Raw genomic sequence first — 21,006 nt, forward strand, 5'->3', positions numbered from 1 at the left:
GCCATTTATGCACACTGGAGACTTAAGAAATGCATAGGGGAAACTGAGGCACCCACACAGTATTCAGAGGAAACATTAAGAACAGTCCCACTTCGTCACACCCCTGTACTGGGCCGGGCCCCAGGCCCCCCTAGCTCACAGGGGAGGCCCTGGGCCTTCAGCACCAGCATCCCATCTCTGTCCAGGGCTTCCTGCCACAAACTGGCCCTGCCAGGCCCCGGCAAAGGACTGGCCCATCCCTGTCAAGGCACGATGCTCCCCGGGATGCCGGCAGGTCTCCACTGAGCAGTCACCTGCCTACTGGCTGCCAGGCCATAGCTGGCCTGGGGGGCTAAGCCGGAGCTAACAGCGCAGCTGGCGCCAGGTGATGGGAGCCATTGTCTCTCCAAAGGCCAGAGCTCCCCAGGTCCCAGTGCCTCCCAGTGCCTCATCTGGCAGAGCCTGCTGAGGTCCCCTCCCGCCTGCTACAGGACCCTCGTTTGGTGTCAGTCGTATGCCCCTGTCCTGGATCCTCCCTGAGCCACGTTGAGCACCCGTCACCCCGCCCCTGCCAGGGAAGCTGGTGCCCCGGAGTGGGGATCCCCCCTCTCCGCAGAGCCCAGCCCCGGCTCCCCAGCCGGGAGGGGTGAGGTGAGGATCGGAGCTGTAGGTGGGAGGAGTTGTGGCTCTGCCCTGGGGCTGACCAAGGAGACTGACGGAGCGTGACCCAGGGGTTCCCCACAGCCGTTCCCTGCCCTGCCCCAAGGCTCCCTGGGCCATGTGCCAGTGACTGACAAACCGACTGCGTGGGGTCGCTGCAGCTTCTGGCTGGGTGCAGCGGGGACACGGCTCCCCCAAGGCCTCTCTGGGACTCGTTGGGCAGAGCTCACGGGGGGCCACACGTCCGGGGGCCAGTCTCAGGAGGCAGTGGGGCTGCGTGGGTCAGCCTGCAGGAAGAGCGGGACCCACAGAAGGGGCCTCCCAGAGACTGTTTCAGAGATGGGGTGCAGCCCTGATCCTGTGGGTCCGTGACCCTCAGCGACCCTTTTCCCCACGCATCCGCCAGCGGGCAGGAGCTGCCAGCCAGGTCATTCAAGCAGCTGGCCCCTGGCTCTCTCTCCAGCCCTGGGGCCCAGGATCTGTCATGTTCCTGTGCCAGACATGGGCTGGCTACAGCGCTGGCATCCGAGCGAGGCACAGCCCAGTGGGTTCCTCACAGGACCATTTACAGCGCTGCCGGGTCTGGCTGTGACACACAGCGCCTCCCCATGGCCTAACAGAGTAATGCAGCTGAGCAGCCCCGTCCATCACCCCCTTTAAGTTCTCCACTCCTGCCCTTTCCCAGGCTTACAGGATCCTGCTGGCCATGAAGCTCAGGGCAGATCGGCCTATTTTGTGTCTGAACCGAACACGTAAGAACCTGGGCCTCCAGCTGCGCTCGGTTACGAATCCCTGACATCATCTTCTTCCGCATCCACCATGTGTCGTTTGCTCCGGGATTGTTCTTTCTAAGAACGAGGTGTCTGGGGATGGTTTCTCCCTCCCCACTGATGGGCCGGCCCGTGGGTGGCACTTGGTCCATCCGTGGCATCCTTTGGGGACGAGCTTTAGGCTTTCTTCTCCCATTTTGTTTGGAATTACGATGCAATCGCTTTCAGTTGTGAGTCCATTTCACTCGCTCACTGGTCCATTCGCTGCACAGTTGTCTCTGGGCACTTCCTTCCTGTCCTCTAGCCGCCCCAGCAGACGGAGAACCCTCTGAAGTCACCTGTCTGTCCAGATGGCCTGGCCTCTTTTCCAGCACTGGTCAGTCTGGCCGCAGCCCCCACGTCTGGGAGGGTGACGCTGGGCTCCGGGACACTTTCTGCTATTCCCAGATTTTTCCCAGGAACATATTTAGCAATTGGGCTAAATCACGTTGACCTGAGCAATGGACGTGGGCACCTCAGCAGTGCTTCCACCAGGGCCACTGGGGAGGGTGACGAAGGGAGAGACGGAGAAGTTCTCAGGTGCCCACACATTTTCCAGGCACCTCCTGCAATCTGCTTCTGTGAATGCAAGAGCAAAAGGCACCTGCCCCACCCGCCACCCCACCCCCAGCCACACTGCTGCAACAACATCCTGCCCACGCCCAGAGCCGGGGCCTTGGCAGACCCAAGCAGGGAGGATTTTGTGTTTTCTACCAGGACATTCATAAAAATGTAAAAAGAGTGCAGGGTCCAGCCCCAATCCCCGCAGGCCCCCACCTGCTCAGTGACATCTAGCAGTTAGCCAGTTTTGATATCGGCCAGGTTCATTTGATATCTTTTTAGGTTTTTTAAATCACATTGGCACGTGGCACCAAGTCAAATGCCTGATAGAAATCTAAGTATATTACATCAACCAGAACTGTCATTTTATCAAACCAAGATCTCCAGTTAGCTTGCCAGGAGCTATTTTCCACAAACCCAGCTTGATTTGCATTAGTGCAATCAAAGAAATTCCCAAAATCTTTCAGTCCTGGGAGCCAAGATTATTCAGCTGGCAGGTCCCATGATCACAGACTTTTCCTGCAGACTGTACGTAGGTGCATAAGGGGGGCTCATCCTGGCCCTAGTGGGATTGGAGGGTCTGTGGCAGGGGCTTACGAAGCAGTTGACAAGGTAGAAACTGTTGACTGTCTGCTCCGACAAAACAGAGCTTTGAAATGCAGCCGCATTGTTAGAGGTAGAAGGGGAGGTGTTTGCTCAGGTCTTGGGATGTCAGCAAACAAGTCTTGTCTATTGCTATGGCTTTGATTCAAATACAAAAGAGGAATATTAACATTTAGGAAGACACTTGCGTGAAATAGTATTATTGCTGTATAGGGCCAGCGCTGCAGAGTGGCCACACTTACAGCAACCAGCGCTGCAAGTGGTGTTAGATGTGGCCACACTGCAGCGCTGTTGGGCGGCTTCAAGGGGGATTCCGGGAACGCGAGAGCAAACCGGGAAAGGAGACCAGCTTCGCCGCGGTTTGCTCTCTCGGTCCCGGAGCCAGCCAGCAAACCGCAGGGAAGGAGACCTGCTTGCTCGGGGTTCCGCGAACGAGAGAGCAAACCGGGGAAGGAGACCAGCTTCGCCGCGGTTTGCTCTCGCGTTCCCGGAGCCACCCAGCAAACCGCAGGGAAGGAGACCTGCTTGCTCGGGGTTCCGGGACCGAGAGAGCAAACCGGGAAAGGAGACCAGCTTGATTACCAGAGGCTTCCTCCTTCCACGGAGGTCAAGAAAAGCGCTGGTAAGTGTCTACATTGGATTACCAGCGCTGGATCACCAGCGCTGGATCCTCTACACCCGAGACAAAACGGGAGTACGGCCAGCGCTGCAAACAGGGAGTTGCAGTGCTGGTGATGCCCTGCAGATGTGTACACCTCCTAAGTTGCAGCGCTGTAACCCCCTCACCAGCGCTGCAACTTTCTGATGTAGACAAGCCCTATGTGTCTCTTTGAAGGTTGTGGTAACCTGTATCTGAACTGTTTAATGGGTAAATTACTCTGTGCTAATTGCCAGGATGTTTGGGAGAAGGAGTTAAGCCTATTGTTTTCTCAGGGCAAAAGGCTGCTGGAAATGTATAAGAACCTGGGACATGACCCTGCTTCATCTCAGATCTGCTCTGGGTTTCAAGAGGGGGAAACCTTAAGCCACAAGGATTGAGATCCCCAGTCATTGACTGGAGCCACCGTGAATATGGACATTGGACTGTAACCTCTGGACTGTTTCTAAAAAGACTTTTGGCAACTACAAGCTCATCTCTGCTGCGTATCTGAACCTCAAGAATTGACTTCAAGTCTGTCTGTATATTGATCTTTGAACCAACTCTCTCTCTCTCTCTTCTTTTGTAATATATTTTTAGCTCAGTTAACAAGAATTGACCATAGCGTATATTTTGGGTAAGATCTAAGTTACAATTGGACCTGCTGTGATGGAGTAGGGGCTGTCTGTGTGGGGGATGGGAGAGCAGGGGAGGACTTTAGGGGATGGACGATACCTGAGCCTGTAACCTGAGCTAGGCAAGGGGGTGGGGGGGGAGGTCAACACTTTTGCCGTGGAAGCTAGACAAAGGAAGGGGCCGGCTGGAGGGGGTTAATTTCAGTTTTGGTTTCGGGCTGGGTGGTTGGAATTCAGGGAATCCTAAGCTGGGATCTAAGCTTCCTGAACCCCCAGAGGGACTCGATTGAGGGGTCCTGGCTGTGCCTGTAACCTGCATTCCTGTGGTCCAATAAACCTTCTGTTTTCCTGGCTGGCTGAGAGTCACTGTGGGTCCCAGGAAGAGGGGTGCAGGGCCAGACTCCCCCACACTCCGTGACAACTGGTGGCAGTGGTGGGATCTACTGCACCCCATGGACGGCACTTCCTGCAGTAAGTGACTGGGGAGCAGTAAAACGAAGGGGTGATTAACCCTTGGGAGTGTGTGCCCAGTGAGAAGGACTTTGCAGTAACAGGGTCCCCCGGGGGATTGCAGTGAGCGGTCCCAGGGGCGGAGGAGTCTGCAGCTCAACCCTGGCAGAGAGGTGATGACTTCAAGAAGGGCTGGTGCACTGGGGGTCCCCCTGGAAACCGTGGGGAGCGGCGAGCACCCCGGTCTGTGAGTGGCCAGCAGGAAGATGTATGCCAAGCGGTGCAAGTGTGACCTGGTGGAGCTGTGCAAGCAGAGGGAGGCTCACCAAGGACCAGCTGATTGCCCAGCTGGAGGAGGGAGATCGCTTGAATGAAGGGAGCCCTGTCTCTGGGGGAAGCAGCCTGGCAGATGCAGCACAGGCACCAGTGTCTGTCCCCGCTGGGACTGGTCAGCGGCGGACGAGGGCTTCCCGAGACCCCCCCTTCCTATGCCTAGGGGAAGGGCGGCGAGGAGCCCAGCAAATGCTGAGGGCACCATGACCCCCCCGGCCAGCAAGGAATCATCCCGGCGAAGCTCACCCCCCAGCAGGGAATCGACCCGGCGAAGCTCACCCCCCAGCAGAGGATCCTCCTGGCGAAGCTCACCCCCCAGCAGGGGATCCTCCAGGCTAAGCTCACCCCCCAGCAGGGGATCCTCCTGGCAAAGCACACCCCCCAGCAGGGGATCCTCCTGGCAAAGCACACCCCCCAGCAGGTGATCCTCCCGGCGAAGTTCAACCCCCAGCAGGGAATCGTCCCGGCAAAGCTCACCCCTCAGCAGGGGATCGTCCCGGCGAAGCTCACCCTCCAGCAGGGGATCCTCCAGGCGAAGCTCACCCCCCAGCAGGGGATCCTCCAGGCTAAGCTCACCCCCCAGCAGGGGATCCTCCTGGCAAAGCACACCCCCCAGCAGGGAATCGTCCCGGCGAAGCTCACCCCTCAGCAGGGGATCCTCCCGGCGAAGCTCACCCTCCAGCAGAGGATCCTTCCGGCGAAGCTCACCCCCCAGCAGGGGAGCCTCACGGCGAAGCTCACCCCCCAGCAGGGGATCGTCCCAGTGGTGCTTGGCATCCGTGGAGCGGATGCAGCTGGAATATGACAGGGAGCTGAAATGGGAAGAGCTCGAGTTAAGGAGGCAAGAACTGAAGCAGGAGCGGGAAGAACGAGAAAAACAGCGTCCGCATGAGGAGAACCAGCATAAGCATGAGCTGGAGCTGGCCCAGCTGAGGAGCCGCGGGGCCCCGGCTGCAGCGAGTGAGGGGGACCCAAGCCTACAAAGACCTTGATAAGGGCTTCCTGGCCCGGCGTAAGGAGGGGGAGGACATAGACACCTTGCTGACAGCCTTTGAGAAGGCCTGCGAGCTGCACAGGGTTGACCCTGCAGACAGGATCTCATTTCTCACCCCCTTATTGGACTCCACAGCCGTGGAGGTGTAGAGCCGACTGAAAGGGGCGGAGACAGGGGACTACGAACTGTTCAAACAGGCCCTGCTCCGCGAGTTTGGGCTGACTCCTGAGATGAACTGGGAGAGGTTCCGGAGTCAGCGTAAAACCCGTGAGGTCACATACCTACAATTGGTCAACCGGGCGCAGGGGTATGCCCGCAAGTGGACAGCTGGGGCCCAAACTAAAGAGGACCTGCTTGACCTATTCATACTGGAGCACCTGTACGAGCAGTGCCCATCCGACCTGAGGCGATGGTTGATGGACCAGAAGCCGGAGAACCCGCAGCACGCAGGCCAGCTGGCCGACCAATTTGTGGACAGTCGGGCAGGGGATGGCAGGGAGGAGTCTCGAAGGAGCAGGCCTGCCTCAACGCAGAGAGGGAGTCACCATGGGACCTCCCAGTGAGGGCCTATGGAGAACCCCCACCAAAGGGGAACATCCAGCATCAGGTCCATCCAACCCACTCAAGGGGACCCATGAGACACATGGGCTGCTATCGCTGTGGCCAACGAGGCCACATACAGGCCCAGTGCCCCAAGCTCAGGGACAGGCCGAGCAGACCCAACCCGCAGAGGGTTGACTGGGTAAAGACCCACTCAGAGGAGGGGCAACATTCCCAAGAAAGGGGGGCTGGCAGCGTACAACCTGTGAAGGGGGGAGGAGGTCCCCAGGTTAGCTCCTCGGGGGGGGCTGGATGCTCCAGGCTCCGGGTTTTTGGTTTACAGGGTGGGCGCAGGGCTGTGCCTCCGGAGAGAGTGCCTTGTTCCTCTGGAGGTAGATGGGAGGGAGGTCACTGGATACTAGGACATGGGCGCAGAGGTGACGCTTGCCTGGCCCGAGGTGGTGGCCTCAGATAGAATGGTACCCAACACCTACCAACCCTGATGGGCATGGGTGGGTCCCCATTCAAGGTGCCTGTGGCAAGGGTACACCTGAAGTGGGGGGCCGATGGCCCCAAGGACGTGAGGGTACACCCACATTTGCCCATGGACGTGTTAATGGGAGGGGACCTCGAGGACTGGCCAAGTAATGCCCGGAGTGCCCTGGTCGTGATTCGTAGTCAGAGTCGGCGAAGGGCACTGCGCCCTAACAACGGGGAAGGTACTCGGCCCGAGGCGCAGGATCCTAAACTCGTGGGGAGGGAACGCCCAGGGACACGGCTCAGGAAGGCTGCGGCCTCAGACCCAGCTGACGAGAGAGAGCAGGTCCCCATCCCTGTCCCAGCTGCTGAGTTCCCGGCCGAGGTGCAGAAAGATCCCTCCTTGCGGATGCCCAGGGACCTGGTCGACCTTAGTGCGGTACAGACCATGAGGAGAGGTTGCAAGGAGAGGTTCCTGTGGGAGAAGGGGTTCCTGTACCGAGAAAGGGCTCCCCCAGGGGAAGTAGAGTCATGGGGGATCAGGAGGCAGCTGAACCAGCACCCACAGGACTGGGACAAGTACTTACCTCACCTGCTGTTCGCGTACAGGGAGGTACCCCAGGGTTTTCGCCTTTCGAACTGTTATATGGAAGGCGGGTAAGGGAGCCCCTGGACCTGACGAGAGACGAATGGGAGGGGAAGGCCGCTCCCGATGGAGAGTCGGTGGTGGAGTATGTCCTGACCTTCCGGGAAAGACTGGCCGAGCTCATGGGCCTGGCCAGGGAGAATCTGGCCTGAGCCCAGAGGAGGCAGAAGGTCTGGTATGACCGCACGGCACGGGCCCATGCCTTCGCCACCGGGGATAAAGTGATGGTTCTCATCCCCGTGAGGAGAAACAAACTCCAGGCTGCCTGGGAAGGGCCCTTCAAGGTTATCAAGCAACTGAATGAGGTAAACTATGTGGTGGAGCTGTCAAACCGGGCACACCACCGTCGGGTGTACCATGTGAACATGATGAAACCATACTATGACAGGGGGAATGTGGTGTTGGTCGTGTGTGGACATTGGGAGGGGCAGGGAGATGACCCCTTTGTAGATCTATTCCCTGGGACCAAAGCGGGTTCCCCGGTGGAGGCGATTCCCCTCTCTGATCAGCTGACCCCGGGACAGCACGCTGAGATCAGAGGGGTGCTGCATCTGTACCGACAGCGGTTTTCCAACCAGCCTGGACGCACTAATTTGACTGTCCACTGGGTGCAGACCGGGTCACATCCCCCTATAAGATGCTCCCCTTTTTGGGTCACTGGGAAAACTTCCCAGGACCTAGAAAGAGAGGTCAGGGACATGCTGGCTTTGGGGGTGATCCAGCCGTCTGCCAGCCCTTGGGCCTCGCCAGTGGTGCTGGTTCCCAAGAAGGATGGGTCAATCCGGTTCTGTGTGGACTATCGAAAGCTCAATGCCATCACCGTATCTGATGCCTACCCCATGCCGAGGCCTGACGAGCTCCTAGACAAGCTGGGAGGTGCTCGGTACCTTACCACTATGGATCTTACCAAAGGGCTGCTGGCAAGTGCCGCTGGACGCAGATGCCAGGCTGAAATCGGCCTTTATCACCCCTCTGGGGCTCTGTGAGTTCCTGACCCTTCCCTTCGGCCTCAAGGGAGCGCCGGCCACCTCCCAGTGCCTGGTGGGTCAGCTACTGCGGGGGATGGAGAGTTTTGCCGTGGCGTATATTGACGACATCTGCGTCTTTAGCCGGACCTGGGAGGACCACGTGTCCCAGGTTAAACAAGTCCTGGACCGACTCCGAAAGGCTGGGTTAACAGTAAAGGCTGAGAAGTGCAAGGTGGGGATGGCTGAAGTATCTTAGCTGGGCCATTGGGTGGGGAGCAGCTGCCTGAAGCCGGAACCAGCCAAGGTGGAGGTGATCAGAGACTGGCCTGCTCCCCAAACCAAAAAGCAGGTCCAGGCCTTTATTGGGATGGCGGGGTACTATCGAAGGTTCGTGCCCCACTTTAGCGCCATAGCCGCCCCCATCACTGCGCTGTGCAAGAAGGGGAAGCCAGACAAGGTGGTCTGGACCAAGCGGTGCCAGCAGGTTCTCCGGGCGCTGAAGGAGGCTCTGGTTAGTGGCCCAGTTCTGGCAAACCCAGACTTTGACAAGGCCTTTATGGTGTTCACTGATGCCTCAGACACGGGACTGGGGGCAGTGTTAATGCAGGAGGATGAAAAGGGGGAGAGACACGCCATCATGTACCTGAGTAAGAAGCTGCTACCCCGGGAACAAAGCTACGCGGCCATCGAGAAGGAATGCCTGGCCATGGTGTGGGCCCTTAAGAAGCTAGAGCCATATCTCTTTGGGCGACACTTCACCGTGTGCACCGACCACTCTCCCCTGACCTGGCTGCACCAGATGAAAGGAGCCAACGCCAAGCTCCTGAGGTGGAGCCTGCTCCTGCAGGACTATGACATGGACGTGGTCCATGTGAAGGGAAGTGCCAACCTGATAGCGGATGCGTTGTCCCGGAGGGGGGGTCCTGAACTTCCCCAGGTCACTGGGCAGAGTGACCCTGCTCAGTTCAGTCTCGAAGGGGGGAGAGACCAGTTGTCATGTCCATGGGGTGCAGTACATCCCACCTCTACCACCAGCTGTCACTGAGTGTGGGGGAGTCAGGGTCCTGCACCCCCCCACTTCCTGCGATTCACCGGGACTCTCAGCCAGTCAGTGACACAGAAGTTTACTAGCCGATAGGAACACAGTCCCAAGCAGGGCTCGTAGGTACAACCAGGACCCCTCAGCCAGGTCCCTCTGGGGGGCAAGGAGCTTAGACCCCAGACTGGGGGTCCCCTGCCTCTTCCCACCGAGCCCAAAACTGACTCTAAAAACCCCTCCAGCCGGGTCTCCCCTCCTCCCCCTCTCCCTTTGTCTAGTTTCCCAGGCAAAAGTGTCGACTCCCCCCACCCCCCTCCTGGCTCAGGTACCATGTCTCACCTACAGTCACCCCCTGCTCTCCCCTCCCCCATGCAGACAGGGTCAGTAAAGCTAGACAACATTCCCAGGTCAATCCGCCCCCCACCCCCGCTGGGTCACACCCCACATCAGGGAGCAGCACGGAGCCGGGCCAGGCAAGGAGCCGGCCTCACCCACAGGCCATCAACTGGATTCTGACCAGCCCAGTCAGTGGGACTGACCGGAGAACCAGGCCCCTTTTGATTGGGTGCCTGCAACCCACGGTGCCCCCCCCGTGACACCACAGCTCCCACAATGCCCTGCGGTGCCCCCCCGTGACACCAAACCCCCACAATGCCTTGCGGTGCCCCCCCGTGACACCACAGACCCCACAATGCCCTGCGGTGCCCCCCGTGACACCAAACCCCCACAATGCCCTACGGTGCCCCCCAGTGACACCAAACCCCCACAATGCCTTACAGTGCCCCCCCGTGACACCAAACCCCCACAATGCCCTGCGGTGCCCCCCGTGACACCAAACCCCCACGATGCCCTACAGTGCCCCCCCGTGACACCAAACCCCCACAATGCCCTGCGGTGCCCCCCCGTGACACCAAACCCCCACAATGCCTTACAGTGCCCCCCCGTGACACCAAACCCCCACAATGCCCTGCGGTGCCCCCCGTGACACCAAACCCCCACGATGCCCTACGGTGCCCCCCGTGACACCACAGACCCCACAATGCCCTGCGGTGCCCCCGGTGACACCAAACCCCCACAATGCCTTGCGGTGCCCCCCCGTGACACCACAGCCCCCACAATGCCCTGCGGTGCCCCCCCCGGTCAGGTGCCGGGGGGCGGGCGCTGCTCGGGGTGGGAGGTGCCGGGGGGGCGGGGCGGGCGCTGCTGGGGGTGGGAGTTGGGGGGGGCGGGCGCTGCTCGGGGTGGGTGGTGCCGGGGGGGCAGGTCAGGAATTGGGGGGGCGGGCGCTGCTCGGGGTGGGAGGTGCTGGGGGCCGGGCCAGGAGTTGGGGGGGCGGGCGCTGCTCGGGGTGGGAGGTGCTGGGGGGCGGGCCGGGAGTTGGGGGGGGCGGGCGCTGCTCGGGGTGGGAGGTGCCGGGGGGCAGGCTCTGCTGGGGGCGGGGCCGGGAGTTGGGGGGGCGGGCGCTGCTCGGGGTGGGAGGTGCCGGGGGGGCAGGTCAGGAATTGGGGGGGGCGGGCGCTGCTCGGGGTGGGAGGTGCCGGGGGGGCAGGTCAGGAATTGGGGGGGGCGGTGCCGGGGGGCGGGCGCTGCTCGGGGTGGGAGGTGCCGGGGGGGCAGGTCAGGAATTGGGGGGGGGCGGTGCCGGGGGGCGGGCGCTGCTCGGGGTGGGAGGTGCCGGGGGGCAGGCTCTGCTGGGGGCCGGGCCAGGAGTTACGTGGGGGCGGGCGTTGCTCGGGGTGGGAGGTGCTGGGGGGCGGGCCGGGAGTTGGGGGGGGCGGGCGCTGCTCGGGGTGGGAGGTGCCGGGGGGCAGGCTCTGCTGGGGGCGGGGCCGGGAGTTGGGGGGGGCGGGCGCTGCTCGGGGTGGGAGGTGCCGGGGGGCGGGCGCTGCTGTGGGCGGGGCCGGGAGTTACGTGGGGGCGGGCACTGCTCGGGGTGGGAGGTGCCGGGGGGGCAGGTCAGGAATTGGGGGGGGGCGGTGCCGGGGGGCGGGCGCTGCTCGGGGTGGGAGGTGCTGGGGGGCGGGCCGGGAGTTGGGGGGAGCGGGCGCTGCTCGGGGTGGGAGGTGCCGGGGGGCAGGCTCTGCTGGGGGCGGGGCCGGGAGTTGGGGGGGGCGGGCGCTGCTCGGGGTGGGAGGTGCCGGGGGGGCAGGTCAGGAATTGGGGGGGGCGGGCGCTGCTCGGGGTGGGAGGTGCCGGGGGGGCAGGTCAGGAATTGGGGGGGCGGTGCCGGGGGGCGGGCGCTGCTCGGGGTGGGAGGTGCCGGGGGGGCAGGTCAGGAATTGGGGGGGGGGCGGTGCCGGGGGGCGGGCGCGGCTCGGGGTGGGAGGTGCCGGGGGGGCAGGTCAGGAATTGGGGGGCGGTGCCGGGGGGCGGGCGCTGCTCGGGGTGGGAGGTGCCGGGGGGCAGGTCAGGAATTGGGGGGGCGGTGCCGGGGGGCGGGCGCTGCTCGGGGTGGGAGGTGCCGGGGGGGCAGGTCAGGAATTGGGGGGGCGGTGCCGGGGGGCGGGCGCTGCTCGGGGTGGGAGGTGCCGGGGGGACAGGTCAGGAATTGGGGGGGCGGTGCCGGGGGGCGGGCGCTGCTCGGGGTGGGAGGTGCCGGGGGGGCAGGTCAGGAATTGGGGGGGGCGGTGCCGGGGGGCGGGCGCTGCTCGGGGTGGGAGGTGCCGGGGGGCAGGCTCTGCTGGGGGCGGGGCCGGGAGTTGGGGGGGGCGGGCGCTGCTCGGGGTGGGAGGTGCCGGGGGGGCAGGTCAGGAATTGGGGGGGGCGGTGCCGGGGGGCGGGCGCTGCTCGGGGTGGGAGGTGCCGGGGGGCCAGGTCAGGAATTGGGGGGGCCGTTCCCGGGGGCGGGCGCTGCTCGGGGTGGGAGGTGCCGGGGCGCAGGCGCTGCTGGGGGCCGGGCCGGGCCGGGCCGGGCGCTTCCTGGGCGGGCGCTGCGGGCTCCTGTCGGACTCGCCATGGCCGGGGCCGCCCGGCTGCTGCTGCTGGCGCTGGCCTGGCTGGTGCCGCTGGCCCGGCCCGGCTCGGCTCGGCCCGGCGCGTGGGGCCCGGCCCCGCTGGGGGAGCAGCTGGCGGCCGCGGGGGCGCAGCTGGGCTGGAGGAACCTGAGCTGCTCGGCCTGCCGCGTCCTCTTCTCCGCCATCGACCTGGGCGTGCAGGTAGCGCCGCCGCCCCTCACCGCCGCCTCGGGCCCCTCCCCACCGCTGCACCGCTCCGCGGGGAACCGCCGGGTCCTGGCTCTGGGAGGGGAGTGGGGGGCTGGGAGCCCGGACTCCTGGGTTCTCTCCGCGGCTCTGGGAGGGGAGTGGGGGCTGGGAGCCCGGACTCCTGGGTTCTCTCCGCGGCTCTGGGAGGGGAGTGGGGGCTGGGAGCCCGGACTCCTGGGTTCTCTCCCCGGCTCTGGGAGGGGAGTGGGGGCTGGGAGCCCGGATGCCTGGGTTCTCTCCCCGGCTCTGGGAGGGGAGTGGGGGCTGGGAGCCCGGACTCCTGGGTTCTCTCCGCGGCTCTGGGAGGGGAGTGGGGGCTGGGAGCCCGGACTCCTGGGTTCTCTCCGCGGCTCTGGGAGGGGAGTGGGGGCTGGGAGCCCGGACTCCTGGGTTCTCTCCGCGGCTCTGGGAGGGGAGTGGGGGCTGGGAGCCCGGACTCCTGGGTTCTCTCCCCGGCTCTGGGAGGGGAGTGAGGGGCTGGGGCCCGGACTCCTGGGTTCTCTCCGCGGCTCTGGGAGGGGAGTGGGGGGCTGGGAGCCCGGATTCCTGGGTTCTCTCCTTCGCTCTGGGAGGGGAGTGGGGGCTGGGAGCCCGGACTCCTGGGTTCTCTCCCCGGCTCTGGGAGGGGAGTGGGGGCTGGGAGCCCGGACTCCTGGGTTCTCTCCCCGGCTCTGGGAGCGGAGTGGGGGCTGGGAGCCCGGACTCCTGGGTTCTCTCCTTGGCTCTGGCACTAGCATCTGTGCAGTGTGCGGTGCCCGTCCCAGCTGTGGCACAAGATACTCCCAATCCCCCGCCAGGTGTGGCAGCCTGCGCCCTGTGGGCCCGGGATCAGGACCTCTGGGCGTGGCGCGGGGGGGCGGCTCGGGCCGGGGGTCCTGGCTCCTGCCCCAGCAGCAGAGAGGTTCTGGCTCCGGGCTGGAGGGGCTCTGGGCAGACTGACCCCCAGCAGTGCCGCAGTGCCCACCGTCCTGCACCCTGCAGCGCCCGGCCCCCCCAGCCCCTCGGCGGGTCCAGCCCCAGTGGGGTGTCTGCGGTGTGGGGCAGGACCCTTGGCTGGCGCTCCCCGCTCGGCCTCACAGCCCCCCCCGGCCTGTGTCTGCTGGGGGCTGGCTCAGGGGGTCCGTGCTGACCTCTGTGATCCTGGTCAAGGGCAGAGCCTGACCTGCCCCCCCCACACCCGGGGCGCTGACCCGCCCCTGCCCCCCCGCTCCCCTCGCCCCACCCGGGGGGCTGACCCACCCCTGCCCCCTTCTCTCCCCACCCCACCCGGGGCGCTGACCCGCCCCTGTCCCCAGCTCCCCCCACCCCACCCCACCCGGGGCGCTGACCCGCCCCTGCCCCCAGCTCCCCCCACCCCACCCGGGGCGCTGACCCACCCCTGCCCCCTGCCCCCAGCTCCCCCCACCCCACCCGGGGCGCTGACCCGGCCCTGCCCCCTGCCCCCAGCTCCCCCCACCCCACCCGGGGCGCTGACCCGGCCCTGCCCCCAGCTCCCCCCACCCCACCCGGGGCGCTGACCCACCCCTGCCCCCCCCTCACCACGGCCCCACGGCTGATGTCTAGGACACCTTGAGCAGAGATGCCAGGGCTGTGGGTGCGTTGGCTGCGGGCGAGTCTGGCGAGGAGCCCGCGACCCCCGTGAGGAACCAGCCCCTGTACTGGGCTGAGAGGGCTCAAGAAAACAGAGTCTGCACCCTGCCCCCGGGGCAGTGTGTGGGGGCGGGGATGGGGTGTAGCAGGGTGTCCCATGGGTGGGGGGCTGGATGACAGTGCCTGGGCCCTGACCCGGGCAGTGGGGAAGAGTACAAGTGCAGAAGGAGTCTAGTGGGGGATAAAAGAGGCCTGGCGCGTGACACCCCCCTGGCCTGGCGCTGCCCGATGCCCTGGCGTGACCACCCCCCCAGCCTGGCGTGACCCCCCCCAGCCTGGCGTGACCCCCCCCAGCCTGGCGCTGCCCCTGACGCTCTGGCGTGACACCCCCCCTCCCAGGCCTGGCGGGACACCCCCCCCCCCGGCCTGGCGGGACACCCCCCCCCGCCTGGCGCTGCCCCTGACGCCCTGGCGGGACACCCCCCCCCCGGCCTGGCGCTGCCCCTGACGCCCTGGCGGGACACCCCCCCCCGGCCTGGCGCTGCCCCTGACGCCCTGGCGTGACACCCCCCCCGACCTGGCGCTGCCCCTGACGCCCTGGCGGGACACCCCCCCCGGCCTGGCGCTGCCCCTGACGCCCTGGCGGGACGCCCCCCCCCCGGCCTGGCGCTGCCCCTGACGCCCTGGCGGGACGCCCCCCCCCCGGCCTGGCGCTGCCCCTGACGCCCTGGCGGGACGCCTCCCCCGGCCTGGCGCTGCCCCTGACGCCCTGGCGGGACGCCCCCCCCCCGGCCTGGCGCTTTCCCTGACGCCCTGGCGGGACGCCCCCCCCCGGCCTGGCGCTGCCCCTGACGCCCTGGCGGGACATCTCCCCCGGCCTGGCGCTGCCCCTGACGCCCTGGCGGGACACCTCCCCCGGCCTGGCGCTGCCCCTGACGCCCTGGCGGGACACCCCCCCTCCCCGGCCTGGCGGGACACCCCCCCTCCCCGGCCTGGCGCTGCCCCTGACGCCCTGGCGGGACACCCCCCCCTCCCCGGCCTGCCCTGCCCCTGACGGCCTGGCGTGACACCCCCCCCGGCCTGGCGTGACATCCCCCCCGACCTGGCGCTGCCCCTGATGCCCTGGCGTGACATCCCCCCCCGCCTGGCGTGACACCCCCCCCCGGCCTGGCGCTGCCCCTGATGCCCTGGCGTGACATCACCCCCCCCCGGCCTGGCGCTGCCCCTGACGCCCTGGCGTGACTCCCCCCCCGGCCTGGCAGGACACCCCCCCCGGCCTGGCGCTGCCCCTGACGCCCTGGCGTGTTGCAGATGCAGACGAACGAGGCCCGCATCCAGCGCCTGGCGGTGAGCGTGTGCACGGAGCTGCGGCTGGCGCGGCGGGAGATCTGCCAGGACGCCGTCCGGCTCTTTGAGAAGGACGTGGTGTCGGCCTGGGTGCGATCGGTGCTGCGCCCAGCCGAGATCTGCGGGCTGCTGGTGGGCGCCCGCTGTGGGCACTGGGACATCCTCTCCGACTGGAACGTGACGCTGCCCAGCACGCCCAAGCCCCCGGTTGTGCCCCCCGCGCCCCCCCCGCCCGGTGCCCCCACCTCCCGGCTGCTCTTCCTCACCGACCTGCACTGGGACCAGGCCTACGCGCCGGGCAGCGACCCGGCCTGCAAGGACCCGCTGTGCTGCCGGGGGGGGCGGGCGCAGGGCCCCCCCCACGCCGGCGCCGGCTACTGGGGCGAGTACAGCAAGTGCGACCTGCCGCTGCACACCATCGAGAACCTGCTGCAGCACCTGGGGCGCGGCCCCCCCTTCCAGCGGGCCTACTGGACGGGCGACCTGCCCGCCCACGACGTGTGGCAGCAGAGCCGCGCCGACCAGCTCCGCGCCCTGCGCACCCTCAGCGCCCTGCTGCACAAGCACCTGGCGCCCCTGCCCGTCTACCCGGCCGTGGGCAACCACGAGGCCGCGCCGGTCAACGGCTTCCCCCCGCCCTACGTCCACGGCAACCAGTCCTCCGCCTGGCTCTACGGGGCCATGGCTGAGGCCTGGGAGGGCTGGCTGCCCCCCGAGGCGCTGGAGACCCTCAGGTGGGACGGGGGCACGGGCTGGGTGAGCCAGGGGGCAGGGCGATGGATAAGCAGGGAGCTGGCTAGGGGAGCGCAGGTGGGGTGGCTGGTTGCACTGGTCTGGGGGGCTGGCTGGTGAGGGAAGGGGGGCAGGGGGAGTGGGGGGGCTGGCAAGGGAAGGGGCCCAGGGGGCAGGAGGAGTTGGGGGGCTGGCACTCGGGCGGGCAGGGCCCCGGGGGCTGGAGGGAAGGGGCCCGGGGCAAGAGTTGGGGGGCTGGAGGGAAGGGGCCAGGGGGCAGGAGTTGGGGGGCAGCCCCACTGGCCCGGGGTCTCACGGCTCCTCCCCCCCGCAGGGTCGGCGGGTTCTACACCCTGCGGCTCCAGCCCGGCCTGCGGCTCGTCTCCCTCAACATGAACTTCTGCTCCGAGGCCAATTTCTGGCTCCTGATCAACGCCACCGACCCGGCCGGGCAACTGCAGTGGCTGGTGGGCGTCCTGCAGGCCGCCGAGGGGCAGCAGGAGAAGGTGAGGGGCTGGGCCCAGGGCTGCCCCCAGGGCTGCCCCCTTTCTGCCCCGCGGCCGGCGGGGCCACTCCCCCTCCACACCAGAGTCACTGCCGGGTTCCCCTCCCAGAGGGGCCAGGCAGGGCCCTTTGCTGTTTGGCACCAGCTTCCCCCCCATCAAGGGGAGGTGCCTGTTCCCCAGGGTTGGGGGGCGGTGTGGGATAGTCCTTGTCTGTGCTCCCGGGCGTGGAGGGGGGGTCCCTCTTCCAAGGGGGCACTGTTGGGGGGTCCCTGTCTGTGCTCCTGGGGGTTGTGGGGGGAGTCCTTGTTCCGAGGGGGGGTGCTATGGGGGGTGCCTGTGTCTGTTCCTGGGCGTGGAGGGGGGGTCCCTCTTCTAAGGGGGCACTGTTGGGGGGTCCCTGTCTGTGCTCCTGGGGGTTGTGGAGGGGTCCTTGTTCCGAGGGGGGGTGCTATGGGGGGTCCCTGTCTCTGTTCCTGGGCGTGGAGGGGGGGTCCCTCTTCTAAGGGGGCACTGTTGGGGGGTCCCTGTCTGTGCTCCTGGGGGTTGTGGGGGGGTCCTTGTTCTGAGGGGGGGGCGCTGTGGGAGAGTCCCTGTCTGTGTTCCCAGGCATGGAGGGGGAGTCCCTGTTCCGGGGGGTCCCTGTCTGTGCTCCTGGGCGTTGGGTGGGGGGTCCTTGTTCCGAGGAGGGGTGCTATGGGGGGTCTCTGTCTGTGCTCCCGGGCGTGGAGGGGGGGTCCCTGTTCCGGGGGGTCCCTGTCTGTGCTCCCAGGTGTGGAGGGGGGGTCCCTGTTCCGGGGGGTCCCTGTCTGTGCTCCTGGGGGTTGCGTGGGGGGTCCTTGTTCCGAGGGGGGGTGCTATGGGGGTCCCTGTCTCTGTTCCTGGGCGTGGAGGGGGGGTCCCTCTTCTAAGGGGGCACTGTTGGGGGGTCCCTGTCTGTGCTCCTGGGGGTTGTGGGGGGAGTCCTTGTTCCGAGGAGGGGTGCTATGGGGGTTCTCTGTCTGTGCTCCCGGGCGTGGAGGGGGGGTCCCTGTTCCGGGGGGTCCCTGTCTGTGCTCCCAGGTGTGGAGGGGGGGTCCCTGTTCTGGGGGGTCCCTGTCTGTGCTCCTGGGGGTTGCGTGGGGGTCCTTGTTCTGAAGGGGGGGGCCCTGTCTGTGCTGTTCCTGCTCATGCTCACTGCCGCCCCAGGTGCACATCATCGGGCACATCCCCCCCGCCCACTGTCTGAGGAGCTGGAGCTGGAACTATTACCGCATCGTTAACAGGTGAGCCCCGCCCGGACGCCTGGGTTCCCACCCTGCCTCCAGGGCTCGGAACCAACCACCCGACCAGCCCTGCACCCGGAATGGGCCAGACCTGGGGTCCCGTCTCCTCCTGGACCAGCCGCACAGCCTCTGCACCCCCAGGACTGAGCCTCTGGCCCCAGCTGCCTGCATGAGCCCCCCATCTCCCCCCGAGCTGTGCCCAGCCGAGAGGCCCCCGGGTGCCGTGTCCCCCCCGCAGCCGGGTTTACCAGCGTCTGGACCGGCAGAGTCCAGACAGGCCGGAGCCGGCTCCCCAGCCGCGCTGCCTTGGCTCCGTCTCTGCCCACGAGCCCATGGGCGACGTCGCTTGTAACCCTCCCAAACCGACCCCTTCCCTGCCGGGGCCTTCGCTCTGCTCCCTGGGGGCGTCTGCAGCCCCTTCCCCCGCCCGGGGGCCTGGCCGCCCCCAAGGCGCCTCTCAGCGTCCCGGCACCTGCAGCTCTGGTGCCAGCCAAGGCCTCCGAAGCGGGCGCTGGGCTCGGGCCGAGGCACTGGGAGGGCAGCGGCACAGGGTCGGGGTGCACAGAGCTCCTGGAGCCGCTCGCCCCCCAGCCGGAGCACAGCAGGGCCGGGCCCATCCCAGCCCCCCCACGGGCGCGGCGGCGCCGGTTCCTGTCGGTGCCCAGCCCCCCCCCCCAGGCATGGTGGCGCCAGTTCCTGTCGGTGCCCAGCCCCCCCCCCCCCAGGCATGGTGGCGCCAGTTCCTGTCGGTGCCCAGCCCCCCCACGGGCGCGGGGGCGCCGGTTCCTGTCGGTGCCCAGCCCCTCCACGGGCGCGGGGGTGCCGGTTCCTGTCGGTGCCCAGCCCCTCCACGGGCGCGGCAGCGCCGGTTCCTGTTGGTGCCCAGCCCCCCCCCCACAGGCATGGGGGTGCCGGTTCCTGTCGGTGCCCAGCCCCCCCCCCCACAGGCATGGTGGCGCCTGTTCCTGTCGGTGCCCAGCCCCCCCCCCCCCCCACAGGCATGGGGGTGCCGGTTCCTGTCGGTGCCCAGCCCCCCCACGGGCATGGGGGTGCCGGTTCCTGTCGGTGCCCAGCCCCCCCACGGGCATGGGGGTGCCGGTTCCTGTCGGGGCCAGCTGCGGAGCCCTGCAGTGAGGCGCCCGGCCCCCTGACGCCCGTCTCCACCCACGGCAGGTTCGAGGGCACCATCGCCGCGCAGTTCTTTGGGCACACGCACGTGGACGAGTTTGAGATGTTCTATGACGAGGAGACGCTCTCACGCCCCGTCTCCGTGGCCTTCGTGGCCCCCAGTGTCACCACCTACATCAACCTGAACCCCGGTGAGTTCAGCCCCTGGCGCTGCGGCCGGCCCTGGCCAGGGCCCCGCTGTGCCGCAGGGGGTGACACTCTGCTCCCCCCCAGGCTACCGCGTCTACCAGCTGGACGGCAACTACCCTGGCAGCTCCCACATGGTCCTGGATCACGAGACTTTCATCCTGAACCTGACGGAGGCCAACGCGCCGGGGGCCGAGCCGCGATGGCAGCGCCTCTACCGGGCCCGCCAGGCCTACGGGCTGCCCAGCGTCTTCCCGGCCGACTGGGACGAGCTCCTGCGGCGCTTCCAGGCCGACGAGCGGCTCTTCCAGCACTTCTGGTTCCTCTTCCACAAGGGCCACCCGCCCCGGGAGCCCTGCCGCGAGGCCTGCAAGGCAGCTCTGCTCTGCGCCCTGCGCTCCGGCCGCTCCGCCGACCCCAGCCTCTGCCGCGCCCTGCGCCCCCGGCTGCCCTTCGCCCACGTCCAGGCCCTGTGGCGCCAGCGGCGGCTGTGCTGAGCCAGGCTGGGCTGGGCTAGGACTTGGCTGGATGGGGGGGGCTCTGCTGGGCGGGGGCAGAGCCGGGCCAAGGGAGGGGGCTGGCGGGACTGAGCCGGGGGGGCAGGCATTGCAGAGGCTTGGGCACCTGGACCAGGCGGGGCTGGGGGCTCTGGCCCCTCAATAAAAGGAGAGGAAAACACGTGTTGCTGGTGCTGGGGGGCGTGGGGGCTGAAAGGGGGGGGCACTGAGCCGGGGCTCCTGCTTCCCAAACTTTCTGGCATTCTTGGCCATGGGGGCCGGCTGGCTGGGCACAGCCTGGCCCCAGGGTGGATCGTCCGCTGGCCCCCAGAGCCCCCTCCCCGTGCTGGGCCAGTGATGGGGGTGGGGTGGGCAGCAGGGCCAGGCCTGCCCACCCCACTGAGCCGCAGGCACCAGATTCAGCCCAAGAATTCCCCCCTCCCTGCTCCCCAAAGCCAACTGTGTTGGCGAGCTGCCCCCACCCCCGCGGCGCACAGAGCGAGCTGGGCCGGGCGGGTAGGACGGGTTTATTAACGAGTTAGTACAACGCCCACAGCGGGTGCCGGGGCCACGCTCACGGGCCCCCCAGCATGGGGGGTGGAGGGAGGGAGGGGCTGAGCCAGGAACCCCCCTCAAGGCCTAGCCAGAGCCGAGCAGGAGAGGAGAGAGCAGGCAGCCCAGGTGCTGTGGGGCCAGCCGGGGCCTCCTCCCGCGCTGTGCCGTAGCCTTGGCCGCGTGCAGGGGGATCTCACGGCGTCTGCCCCCCGAGGCGTTTGGGCTGCAGGCTGCCCAGCAGGTTGCGGACACCCCTGCGGACGGTGGAGCCCACACGCCAGGCCATGGAGTCCGCGGGCGGCGCCGGCAGGCAGGAGCTGGGGGCCTGGGGCCGGGCGTCAAGGCACTTCTGATAGCGCAGCTGGGGGGCAACGGGGTTACCAGCTGGGGAGAGTGGGGAACAGCCCCTTGCAGAAACACCTCACCCCCCCCACCACCCAGCGGGAGGGGGCTTGCCCCCTGCAGGCCGTGGTCCCTGGGTGAGAGGGGCAGGCCCCGGGTGCAAGGTCCCGGGGGCGGGCAGGACTCAGGTACAGTGCCCCCCGAGTTGGGGGACGCAGCCCCATGGGTTAGGGACAGGATCCAATCGGATGGGGGGGCAGGGATGGGGGGCACAACCTCATGGGTTAGAGGCCAGTGATGAGGGGCAGGCTCTGAGGGCAGGACTCT

The 21,006-nt window shown here is 67.1% G+C and overlaps 1 protein-coding gene across 1 annotated transcript; it reads left to right on the forward strand.

The window, feature by feature from the left end:
* Nucleotides 1–12,285: 12,285 nt before the first annotated feature.
* Nucleotides 12,286–19,931, forward strand: SMPD1 (sphingomyelin phosphodiesterase 1). The gene is made up of 6 exons (XM_030542923.1): nucleotides 12,286–12,486; nucleotides 15,436–16,205; nucleotides 16,538–16,709; nucleotides 17,895–17,971; nucleotides 19,145–19,290; nucleotides 19,373–19,931. Exons 1-6 carry the CDS (start codon nucleotides 12,286–12,288, stop codon nucleotides 19,780–19,782), a joined length of 1,776 nt encoding a protein of 591 aa, XP_030398783.1. The 3' UTR covers nucleotides 19,783–19,931.
* Nucleotides 19,932–21,006: the final 1,075 nt, after the last annotated feature.

This window comes from Gopherus evgoodei, unplaced genomic scaffold (genome assembly GCF_007399415.2).
Source record: "Gopherus evgoodei ecotype Sinaloan lineage unplaced genomic scaffold, rGopEvg1_v1.p scaffold_185_arrow_ctg1, whole genome shotgun sequence".
NCBI classification, from domain to species: domain Eukaryota; kingdom Metazoa; phylum Chordata; order Testudines; family Testudinidae; genus Gopherus; species Gopherus evgoodei.

Bases quoted from the DNA above. Each gene is read 5' to 3' on its own strand.
- SMPD1 (XM_030542923.1), top strand. From the start codon at position 12,286: ATGGCCGGGGCCGCCCGGCTGCTGCTGCTGGCGCTGGCCTGGCTGGTG. The intron at 12,487-15,435 runs GTAGCGCCGCCG...GGCGTGTTGCAG, and splicing joins CCATCGACCTGGGCGTGCAG to ATGCAGACGAACGAGGCCCG. The intron at 17,972-19,144 runs GTGAGCCCCGCC...CACCCACGGCAG, and splicing joins TATTACCGCATCGTTAACAG to GTTCGAGGGCACCATCGCCG.